At 36.9% G+C, this 13,060-nt stretch overlaps 1 protein-coding gene across 1 annotated transcript; it reads right to left on the bottom strand.

The window, feature by feature from the left end:
• Positions 1 to 968: 968 nt before the first annotated feature.
• Positions 969 to 6,027, bottom strand: LOC121375646. The gene is made up of 4 exons (XM_041503201.1): positions 5,908 to 6,027; positions 5,022 to 5,159; positions 3,295 to 3,406; positions 969 to 2,551 (listed from the first exon to the last, which is right to left on the bottom strand). The coding sequence occupies exons 1-4, from the start codon at positions 5,978 to 5,980 to the stop codon at positions 2,248 to 2,250; spliced, it is 627 nt and encodes a 208-aa protein (XP_041359135.1). The 5' UTR covers positions 5,981 to 6,027; the 3' UTR covers positions 969 to 2,247.
• Between the last annotated feature and the right edge of the window lie 7,033 nt (positions 6,028 to 13,060).

Genomic DNA, 13,060 nt, shown 5'->3' with positions numbered 1-13,060 from the left:
CCGTAACTGCACAGCTAACATATGCACTTAAGGTGATCTTAGGGCTAAGATTGCTTCGTGGAACGGGGCCCAGGTCGCCAATGCCATTCCATCCAATGAAAACAACACCATTTCGTATCATATTTATATCCAAAGTAAAACAATTTTCAACTGCATGAAAATTATTTTACCATTGACGTAAACTTGTTACGAAATGGTAGCGAGTTTAATATCCCATGTATTAGCAATTAATATATATTTTTAAACAAAACTAAAATGAAACAAAACATTTCCGTTTTCAAAGACATACTGCACGAGAATCGGTGCTTAGACGCATTACACCTGATTCGTCCACAACAAAATATAGTCCTAAATGGAAAATGTAACATTTCCCTACAGTTTGAATAAAAACCAAACATTTTAGAATAATTTTAACACTTTATGACCACTTTCACTTTTCTTGTTAACAAATGACGTATATGTATACAATTTAACAAACTTTGTAAACAAATAAGAGTCTTTCACAATATCACTATCCATGAGCATTGGCCGTAACACTTTGAACTAAGCTACTATGAACCAGATGGGAAATACAAACAAAAAAAATCTTATTCACAGGAGAGTTCAGTATGAGCTAAGGTCTCACTACACAGATCACTTCCGGGTGAGAGTTCATTGATCACGGTCCACTATAGTTCCTAATTGGAACACATGTTATGGTTCACATATTCACTTCTAGGAAATGGTGAAGAATTAAAACAATATGTATATTTAATGGTAAGCCTCCTGGCTGTATTTTGCCCATGTTATTTTGTAATATTGTGCATCGACCTTTATGGGCATGGGTATATAGTGCAAGTGACAGCCGGAGTGAATCGGTTAATGAACCACCTGTTCGGACCGGTACTACAGCCAGATGCGGTCATATAGCAAAAACCTGAGACGGAAATGTTCTCAATTTTGGAGTGAAAATAAATGCTTATATAATGTATGTTTGCAATGGTTTATGTTGTTAGTGCCAACGAGAACCCGTTCTATGGGCAATCTTCGCTTGAAGTTGGGCAGTTTAACATGGGTTTGAATGGCAGATGACATCTGTGTAGTGAGACCTAATATGATGTGAGATCTCGCCCAGATGGTATTTCATTCTACCAGTCCTACGTTCAGTAATATCGTCATGGTTAAGTCTTCTTGTTAAAAGTTGCCTTATCACTTAGCATAGTAAACATACTTACTTTTGTTTATGATAAGCAACGTTCAATTGATTGATCCTACAAAACAAGTTTGCATAAAACCTTTTGTTTCTATTGCAAATTACGTCATCGATGAATTTGCTAAATAATTCTATATATAAAGGGGAAAAAAGAAATACTTGAAGTGCTGATAGGGTGAATTATACCTTTTAGTTTTATATTCCATAAATCAAGTTCACGTGTTTTCGGAGAATCCGTGATTCCGTTCACCCACTAAGTTCAGTTTGCTTTTCTTTTTCTAAGACATGCAAGCTGATGAAAAGAAAAATTCAACTTGAAAGCAGTAGGCCTACTTTCCAGAGTTAGGAAATACGAGAAACATGTCTGTATTATGGGTTAAAATTACTTGATTATTTCAGATATTATAAAGTTTATTTATTTTTATTAATTAATTTACTCACTTATGAAAATTCACCTAATGGAATATATTCGTCCATGTCGGCCATCAGTTACACTTCGTTCTCGTTCACCTGTACGCAGTGGTCATTGTGCAGGGCAGTAATTAGCGGGGGAGAGGCGTCAGTTTCCTCCTTCCCCCAAAACAATTTTAAAAACTGACCATGGCTATTTCAGAATTTATCACATGGGGGGAGGGAGACATGTTCTGATATACCCACCACCTACAAAACAAAACAATGTTTTATATATACTAAATAAACCCACCAGACATAAAATAATAAACAAGGTGCCTTCCACCCCTCTTATGCAATACATTCTGGAACAGCCCTTAAACGTGTCTTTTTGTCTACTTTGTGAAGACTAAATTACATTTCTGTACTCTGAATCAGTTATTTTAGGCACGCTACGGCCTAGCCCGAGTACTCTAACTGTAAAAGAGCTAGACGGACATAGGATTGTTGTGGTATTAGAGCGGGAATCTTTGACTACTCTTTGATGGGCAGCGATTGAAAGAAAATTACATAGCTTGGTCTCCGACTGTAATGAGAGCGTATAACTGTCCAAATGTCCCTCTACCTCTCTTACAGTCAGATTACTCGGGCTAGCTACGGCCCTGTCATGGGTTTACGTTTACGTAATGATCAGTTTTTGCATATCCTCGGTTTGGTACCGGGAGAGTGTTCGCATATATCGCATCTGTCTTGGTTTTCTCGTCTGTAAGTTTCCTGTATGCTAGGACATTGACGTAATTCTTCCTGTCGCCCTCCTTCGTGAACTCTGACCCCCAGCTGTACACGTTGCTCGCGTTGCGCACTTCTCGTGTGGATCCGTCGCCATCGAGTCTGCGCATAGAAAGCGTGGGATCTTCCGACTTGTCGAAGTCCGATGTGGCGTCAATTTCCAAGACTGTTTGCTTCTTTCTGAATGATTAAAGGTACAACATGACAAAAATCATTATGGGATTCTACCTAGAAACACATGGGTATAAGATCAAGTTCAGGAGACATTTATGTAACGTTATGATTCCAAGCGGATAGATGTTGAATTGGTAGGGAGAGGGCTGTCAAAAATATCAAATCACTGTAGACATAAATATATCAAATATTTAATAAATTGTCTTTATGGTGGCCTATTAAAGATTTTAAAGCTTTAAAACACTTACACTGTTATAGTTGTTACTCATATGTTTTGTCATCCAACTCTTGAAAACAAATGCCGTGGTATGTACTATCATGTCTGTGGGATGGTGCATATAAAAGATCCCATGCTGTTAATCGATAAGAGTAGCCCATGAAGTGGCGACAGCTGGTTTCCTCTCATTATCTGTGTGTCTGACGCCATATAACCGTAAATAAAATGTGTTGAGTGCGTCGTTAAATAAAACATTTCCTTCTTTCCTTCCAACCCTTGACAATAAATTTGCTCATTACGATGCATGTCTTGATATAAAAAATAAAATCAATTCAAACATAGGTCTATATTCCCTCCATTTGCAAAGCGACATGAATCATGGAATATTTAACTGTCATAACTGGATAGACAAAATCAAGAAAAAAACAATCCAGCTATTACAACTAATATTAAATAACACGTAATAGAGATCAATAAATATTTAGCGCACCCGTCACTAAGACACTGCTATTTGACCTCTGTGTAAGCTTACCTGTGGCATGCGCAGTACGAGATCAATAAAAATGCTACCATCACAACAACAGATCCCGTAATGACAAAAACCATGATGACGGCGAATTTTAGTAATGGTCGTAGTCCTTGCACTGAAAAACAATTAGAAATTATGAGCACACATATCAATATGTTTAGTTTCATTTTGATTTTCGTTTTATCAACTTGTTTTTGGTTTTTAAATAATCAACTTAAAAGTTGGCGGATTATTAAAATAAATCATGGCAATGGTATGTTTTGAATGGATTAAGTTTAATTTATTTGTCAAAGTAAACGTAAAAATAGCGAAATATTGTACTTTTCACTTTTACATTGCAACTTTAAATCCCTGTTTGAACTGGATATGTGACTAAAAGAACTGTGTATAGTGCTAACCGAACCGTGTGCTAGTAAAATAGTAACAGTAAATTGCAGTTTTGACTTTGTAAATTTCAATAAATACTGATCGACGTAGTTTCTGCTGTTCTTACAATACTGTTATTGGCAAATGAGTGTGCATAAAAGTGTTAATGTAGCATGTACGTAGTATATAGGTCTAACAACAGTTATATTAATCATAGCTGTATGAAAACAGTTTTGTTAAAAATGTATACTATATCGTGACCTTAGAAGTACAAAAAAAAACAACCCGGAGAAGACAAAGAAGAAAAACGATTTAAGTTCAGGAGCCAATTTCACAAAGCATCGTTTTTAGCTACTGGTAGTTATACCTGTCGTATGTTTGGCACCTATTTCACTCAGAAAATTACATTATTACGGAATACTGAGCATTGTAAAGACAAAAGAATAAAATATGTGTACTTTGTGATGTTTTTTGAAATTGGATCTAAATTTTCAAAGTAGAAAATAGTAAATTGTATGTCTATATATATATATATATATATATATATATATATATATATATATATATATATATATATATATATATATATATGTATATGAAGAGTTCAGGCGTAAAACGCGATATATCCATTTTTCATTTTCAGTAAAAAAAAAAAAAATTAATTGGCGTATATCGCTTTTTGATTTTAAAAAAAAAAAAAAAAAAAAAAAAAAAAAAAACCCACAAAAAACCAAAAAAAACGGGATTTACCCAATACAATTTCATAAGGATCAATCTGGTTTTGCAGCAAATCAGCAGGCCTACGATTAGCCCTTACTGACATACAATAATGGCTTTAACTAAAAACTAGAAAGAAAATGGTTTATATGTATATGTGTATATATATATATATATATATATATATATAGAGAGAGAGAGAGAGAGAGAGAGAGAGAGAGAGAGAGAGAGAGAGAGAGAGAGAGAGAGAGAGAGAGAGAGAGAGAGAGAGAGAGTGAGAGAGTTATAGTTATGTAGTTATATAGTTATATACTAAATCATCGGTTCCCATTTGAGGCAAACGGATTATAGATCACTGGCCTTCATCTTAATATATTCTGTATATTTATGATTATTAACTAAATAAATAACATGGTAAATTTTAATATTGCCCTTGCTGCCGACAACTAAAAGCTTTCTAGTGCATATTCTACATTCCGGTAAGTACTTGTGTTTCTGGAAACAATTCGCTTGATTGGTTCTTTACAACTAGCAGACTAGCTGCGTTGCAAAACAAATGCTATTTCATTTATAACTTCTTTTCTTGACCGCTCAACATTTTAATTAGTGTTATTTCTGATATATTGTGTTACTTCTGATATACATACCTTGATCGCATTTTACCCCTTTCCACCCATCCTGGCAGGAACCGTTACAAACACCAGAAGTTGTATTACATAACTCCGCACTTTCACATTGTCCACAATCTAAAGAACAGTTCACTCCATATTTTCCTTCGACGCATTCTGGAAACAAAAATACGTATGTTAATTATGGAAGTTAATTTAATGGATATCCAGAATTATATTGCTAGATACTATTACAGATACATTAATACTTGACATTATCTTAAAAACGTACATAATTCGATCGGTCCGCGCGTATTAACGATTAGCATATTATAGTAATTATAATAATTTAGTTTTTCATAAATTTGTTTTGATAAATATAGTTTATTAAATCAGGGATGCTTCAGAGGGGCACTTGGATAGTTGCCTTCCCCACGAAAAATACTAAAAGTTCCGTATTGGGCTTAGATGTGCCATTTTGTTTGTCTAACCATATTACTGTACCTCCATTCTCTTTTTTTTGCTATCCCCCCACTCGCTAATTTTGGCTATGTACGTCCCTGACTCCGTATTCATAAAACGTACCTATAGTACTTCCTATAGGGAACGCCTTTTTTAAAACTATGAAATTTACTACAAGTTATTTATTTCTGAGCCGATTGTTTTCTAAATTGCACACACACTTTTACTTTTCTTGTCCGTCCCATCATTCTATAAAAATGTTTTTTGTAAATAATTTTAGTTTGGTTTGACGTAAGAAGAAAAGTAAAAGTGTTTTGGAAATAACAAAAACATACTATTTTTGTGTCCAATTTACAAATCGGTTCAGAAATAGATAACCTGTAGTAAATTCTATAGCATGAAAAAAGGCATTCTCCGTGGGACGGACTATAAGTACGGTCTTGAAAAGAAGTCTAGATATTACCTTGGTCTGCGGTGGTTATAGTCCAGCACGAAAACACAAGGACACTGGCTGCTAAGTAATACACGAATTCCATGGATGTTATGTATCAAGTAGTAAAACAGGAATATGGGATAAATGATTCACATCCACGCTTGAAATGACTAAATATTTTGAACTTGGCGTTATGAAGACTTTCTTACGTGTCGGAAAGTCTCTCTCACTCCCTCTCACTCGTGTGTCCGGTTCATCAAAGGAGTCTAGTGGGTGACTAATAACTTCTAGGATATCGTATGTGTAAACAAAAGAAATGATTAAAGTAGCATTATAGTATAGTTTCATATTTTATTTTGTTCAGTCATGCCTTCCTTGAATTTGTGGAGCGGGATCTAGCTTAGTCCTTAGAGCGCTCGCCTGAGGTGCTTTGGTCGCAGGATCGAACCTCAGCGGTGAACCCATTCCCTGACTGGGTCCTCCATCCCCGTTCCATCCTGTGCACCACGACCGTTCTATCACATGCCGTGGTATATGATGTCCTGTCTATGGGAAAGTGCATATAAAAGATCCTTTGCTGTTAATGGAAAAATGTATCGGGTTTCTTCTCTTGACTACTAGTCAAAACGTTTTTTTGTTGTTTTTTTAAATTAAATAGTCGATTAATAAATTAATGTGCTCTAGTGGTGTCGTTATTTAAACACTTTTTTTCTCTTGCGTTGTATTGTCAATACCGTATTATACAACGCCTACCGCAGACCTTCGCAGTGCTAATTTGCATTAATTTGCATAAATTGTATGCATTTGTTTATCTCGTCACTTATTAGTGGTACCCATCCTACACCCAGTTAACCCAGTTGTGATCACATGAAGGTTAAAATGACAGTAAACTGTTTACTTTCTGTGATGGCTGCATTAGGTTATTTTAAAGAGTCGTCGTCATATATTTTCGACCTCCCACCCACTCAATGCAGTTTGTTTTGTTTAAAGACACCCCTAGAGCATATTCGATTTTATTAATCATCGGCCTTTGGATGTCAAACAATTGTAATTTTGACTAAGTCTTAGATAGGAAACCCGCTACATTTTTTCTATTAGTAGCATGGGATCCTTTATATGCACCATCCCAGACATGATTTCACATACTATGGCCTTTGTTATACCAGTCGTGGTGCACTGACTGGAACGATAAGTACGAGTCCACCAACAGGGGTCAATCCTAGACCGACAGTGCATCAGGCGAACGCTTTACCACTTGGCTACGTACCATCCCCTAAATCCTTCCATGTATTTGATTGTACCTTTTTAAAAAAAACTTTAATGGGAGAGGGAATCCAAACCCCAGAACAAAATACAAAACATGTTTACTTTTATTTGTGCTATAGTGAGGTGTGTTGACAAACACATTTTCCAAACGTGTACATGTATCTATTAAAACAAAAAGCAAATGTTCTGTGCCTCATGGAGGTGGCGTGTTTAAAAAAAAAAGTCTAACTAGTTACATTGTAACTTACAAAAATAAATGGACGTGATATGTATTGAGTACGAACTAAAACAAATAATCAGAACATCACTGTGGCTGAAATCATGGTGCAGCGATATTTTGATACAATTTGTCACGATATTAAAGGGACACTCCTGAGTTTGCTGCATTGTAAGATGTTTCCGACTAATACAATATTTCTACGATTAAACTTACACATTAAATATATTTTCTTGTTTAGAATGTCAGTGTCTATATATTTAATGTGTTTCTGGTCGTCTTAATATTTGTAAGAAGCCCAAACTGGATTTCGTCTTCAAATAATTTCGTACGTACGAACAAATTTATTTTAGGAAATAAAACGAAGTTTCACCCAGTACAAATATTAGAACGATCAGAAACATGTGTAATATACAGCCACTAATATTTTATGCAGAAAAATATATTTGATATTTAATTACAATCGTTAAAAAGTCTCTGTTAGTCGATAACATCTTAAACATTGCAGCAAACTCAGGAATGCCCCTTTAACATTCATGTTATTTCTACCTTCTGACACCTACTACACCAAGAGCCCTGAACTGGAATATTTACAATACTTTTTAAGTTCGCATTGAAACAATTAAATAGGGGTTGGTAAAAAGGAGGTGGTTTAGGGCATAGCAATAATATTGGGGTCTTCGCCAGCTAAACATAAGCAGAACTTTTAAACTAGAAAGGACACTGCTTTATTTTTCATGGGCAACTGTCCCGTTGCATCCTCTCTGGTTAAAGGGTATATACCGCCAAATCAAATCCCATAGACGACAGTAGTAACATGTGTGGATAAAACTCCGACAGGCAGCGTATCAATTGACATACCGGGGTATACACCATGGATATAAATACTACCACCCCTCACCCTTAAAGTAAATCAGAAAAATTGGGGGTTATGCTGCTAATTTTAGACATAACTTGTAGCGTCTATGATTACGCTAGTTCCGCACAAAAATTGTCATGCTATTTTTAGTATAACCCCGCTCATGTTTCAAGCACAATGATAGTTGGGTACAATGTCACTAGTACAAATTAGTACCGGAATTTACTGGCCAGATAAACCAACATTTTATCACAGCAAACACTCCCACGTGTATCATCAGTGGCAGGACTAGTAGGCTCAACTGTGGGATACAAATGTGGGATGCATCTCGAACTTTGACCCACTCAGATACTATTTGGTGTACGACTACCTACAGTCATGAGAGACAGTGTTTCTAATACACGGACGTTCACGTCATGGTTGGAGTTTATAACCAGCCTCGGTGGCGTCGTGGTTAAGTCATCGGACATAAGGCTGGTAGGTACAGGGTTCGCAGCCCGGTACCGGCTCCCAAGCAGAGCTAGTTTTAACGACTCAGCGGGTAGGTATAAGACCACTATACCCTCTTCTCTCTCACTAACCACTAATAATTAACTAACCCACTGTCCTGGACAGACAGCCCAGATAGCTGAGGTGTGTGCCAAGGATAGCGTGCTTGAATCTTAATTGGATATAAGCACGAAAATAAGTTGAAATGAAATGAAATGGAGTTTATATTCAATACAGGTGGAACGAGTCGCTGAACGCGTTATGGTGTATTACATATTTGTGTGTTGTTTACAAAATATCAAGGGCGGTTCCAGGAAATATTTTAGGGAGGGGACCAAAAAGCAAAAGGGCACACAGATTAACTTCTGAAAAGGTATGTTAAAAAAGAGCATTTATTTGTTTAGGGAGAGGCCAAGTCCCCCTGGTTCCATCCAGTACTAACTAAACACCCACAACCAGAGTGCCCGTGGTCTAACATATCGTAATTGCGATGACTGATATAGAGAATGAGAAGAGAAACCCGCTGTTGCTACATATGCTACTCTTACTTATTATCAACTAGCCTCCTGTGTGTATTATTAGGTATTATATTTTATATGCCAGTCGTATAGCGAAAACTCCAATGGATCAGGCGAATGCTATATCACTGGGCATAATTGGGCGTCATCCATTGAAGAAAACAGAAATACATTAAGGAAGAAGAATCTAGATATTTAAACACATCTAGATAAATTATTGGATGGACACGGTGTCACGTGACTTATGGTAGATGCGCACAGCATTTCAGTTGGTCTTCGTATAAACTGTTGTGACACACGACGAGGTTATGTCATCTTCCGTACTAAATCTAAACGTGTTTGCATTTCCGGCTTAGAACGACGATTACGTGGAATAGGAAACACTAGTGAATGAATGAATGAACGTGAAGTTTGTTTTGTGTAACAACACCACTAGTGCACATTGATATATTAATCACCCGCTATTGGATGTCAAACATTTGGTAATTTTGACGTATAGTCCTAGAGAGGAAACCCGCTACATGTTTCCATTAGTAGCACGGGGTCTAATATATGCACCTCCCACAGACGGGACAGCACATACCATGACCTATGATATACCAGTCGTGGTGCACTGGCTGGAACGAGAAATAGTCCAATGGGCCACCGACAGGGATCGAACCCAGACCGCGCATCAAGCGAGCACTTTATTACTGGGTTACGTCCCACCTCCTATGAATGAATGAATGTGTGTACATGTTTACAGATACTTTAATAAAATAAAAGCCATCCAACGAACGATAATAAATTATCCCTGACAGCCTGAAATTAAGTTAGCTAATCTCGCTAAAAGATGGTATTATTATTATTATTATTATTATTGTTTGGGTTGCTACTACTATACTCTCTTATATTTGTTCAACTCCACATTCGATTCCACCTAAGTTGCATTCCAAGCTGATATTGCCTTAATACCGCTTTCTATTTCTCGTTCCAGCCAGTGCACTGACGTAGGAAGCGGGCGATGGGGGCAGCAGCGATGATTTTTATATAAACAATACATATTTTTATATTTATATATGTGTGTGCCCCACACACGCACACACTTTTTGGCACCTTCCTACATCCGTGCACCACGACTGGTATATCAAAGGCCGTGGTATTTGTTACCCTGTCTATGGGATGGTGCATATAAAAGATCTCTTGCTACTAATGGAAAAATGTTTCCTCTCTAAGACAATATGTCAAAATTACCAAATGTTTGACATCTAACAAGCGGTTATTAATAAATCAATGTGCTCTAGTGGTGTCGTTAAATAAAAACAAACTATTTAAACTTAATACTGCTTTCTCTGTTTTCTCTACTATATTGTGATAGTGCGGACATATAAAGGAAGGAAGGGATGTTTAAGTTAACGACGCACATTTTAATTATGGTTTTATGGCGTCAGACATATAGTTAAGGACCACACAGATAATGAGGGAGGAAACCCGCTGCCGCCACGTAATGGTCTACTCTTTCCGAAGAGCAGCAAGGGATCTTTTATATACAGCATCATACAGATAGTATAGCACATACCACGGCTTTTGTTACACCAGTTTTACAGCACTGGCTGGAACGAGAGATAGCGCAATGGATCCGTCGACGGTGATTGATCCTAAAATCTATTTTTCATTCCTTTAAAAAAGTGCAAATCTTAATGTGACAATTTTTACATTGTTTGTGAGAAATGTTTTGCAAACCAATGTTCCATCGTTGCACGTAGCTGCTTCATCAATATGAGTAGCCTACATCATGTCAATGGCGGCAGCGGTCGATTCTCTCTTCTTTTGTTTCTATCATCCAACTGACGAAATAGCCATATATGGTAGACACCAAATATTCAAATGACGAAATAGCCATATATGGTAGACACCAAATATCCAAATGACGAAACAGCCATATATGGTAGACATCAAATATCCAAATGACGAAACAGCCATATATGGTAGAAACCAAATATCCAAATGACGAAACAGCCATATATGGTAGACACCAAATATCCAAATGACGAAACAGCCATATATGGTAGACACCAAATATCCAAATGACGAAACAGCCATATATGGTAGAAACCAAATATCCAAATGACGAAACAGCCATATATCGTAGACACCAAATATCCAAATGACGAAATAGCCATATATGGTAGACACCAATTATCCAAATGACGAAATAGCCATGTATGGTAGACACCAAATATCCAAATGACGAAATAGCCCTATATGGTAGACACCAAATATCTAAATGACGAAATAACCAAATATGGTAAGCACCAAATATCTAAATGACGAAATAACCAAATATGGTAGGCACCAAATATCCATAGTTTAAAATGTGCTGTGGTGAAGTAGCAGTAGCAGCAGCAGCAGCAGCAGCAGCAGCAGCAGCAGTAGCAGCAACAGCAACAGCAGTATCAGTATCAGTAGCAGTAGCAGTAGTAGTAGTAGTAGTAGCAATAGTAGTAGAATCAGCATCAGCAGCAACAGTAGTAGTATCTGGAGGTAAAGTAATTGTAGAGAACGTTGTGGACAACCAAGAGGATTTCTTCGAAACTGGGACAAAATACCCCCACAATCGTTGGCAAAAATGTAAGGTCTTTAGGTCAGGTCTTTCTAGAACATATCAATCACCACTGCTGTTTTTGTTGTTGCTGCTGTTGTTGTTGCTGCTACTGCTGCTAAGGTGGTGGTGACGATTGCCACAACGATGGCGACATAGGTAATTATAATGTAATGACAATAGCAATGTCGACTACCGGTATGATGAATATGATAGTAATGATAAGGATGCAGATAGTGACCTTGGTGACAAAAATCATGGTGATGATAGTGATGGTGGTGATGATTTTGCATACATGATAGTAACGACGGCGATAATATTATAATAATAACAGTATCATGACGACAGAAAACTAAAGGGTTTTTATAATAATGTATTGTTTGTTTATATTTTGGGGGGTTGTGGGTGGGGTTGGGTTTTGGGTTTTTTGTGGTGTCGCGAGTTTGTTGGTGGTTTTTTATTTATTTATTTTTTTCTGTTTTATTATTTTTTTTCTTGTTTCTTTTTGTTTGTGTGTGTGTGTGTGGGGGGGGGGTAATAACTTTTTGAAAACGTGTTTTCATTTTGGAGTTGTTAGGGGTTGTTGTGGGGGGGGGGGGGGTTGTTGCTGTTTTCTCATAGTTCACTCGGTTGTTTGTAGGGGTTTTATTTGTTGTTTGGGTTTCAGGGGGAGGGCAATGTTTGTTTTGTGAGGTTGTTTGTTTGTTTTGTTTTGTGTTTGTTGTTTGTTTGTTTTACGTTTGTTCGTTTGCTGTCGTTTTATTTTGTTTTCATTTATTTTATTTTTTGTTTGTTGTATTTGTTTGCTTGTTGTTTTGTTGTTGTTGTTGTTGTTGTTTGTTTATTTGTTGTAGTTTTGTTTTGTTTGTTTGGTGTGGGGGGGTTTTTTTTTTTTTTTTTTTTTTTTTGGCGGGGAAAAGTTAAACTGTTAACACACTTTAATGAGAATGTTTGTGGAATGTTCTGAAAGAAACAACGACGCGATCGCGGTGACCTCTGCCCCGAGTGACGGACTCAGCGGGCTGGACCTCACGTTTTGTTTAAACACGGAAAGCCGTAATTCTTCCTCGCGCCACTACCGCTCGGGATATAGCGCTAATGAGGAAATAATCATCGGTATTCGTGAAAACAGCGCCGTACAATTTTAGGATTGTTCTCTCTTTTTTTTTTAAAGCGTTGCGGTGTTTTTCAGTCCATTTGGTCACATTTTGAACATGTGAAAATATTTCTCTCTACCTGTGTAATACGCCTAC

This window comes from Gigantopelta aegis, chromosome 6 (genome assembly GCF_016097555.1).
Source record: "Gigantopelta aegis isolate Gae_Host chromosome 6, Gae_host_genome, whole genome shotgun sequence".
In the NCBI taxonomy this organism is placed as follows: domain Eukaryota; kingdom Metazoa; phylum Mollusca; class Gastropoda; order Neomphalida; family Peltospiridae; genus Gigantopelta; species Gigantopelta aegis.
The sequence above is the reverse complement of the archived record's forward strand: the minus strand, read 5'-3'. Positions and strand labels throughout refer to the sequence as shown.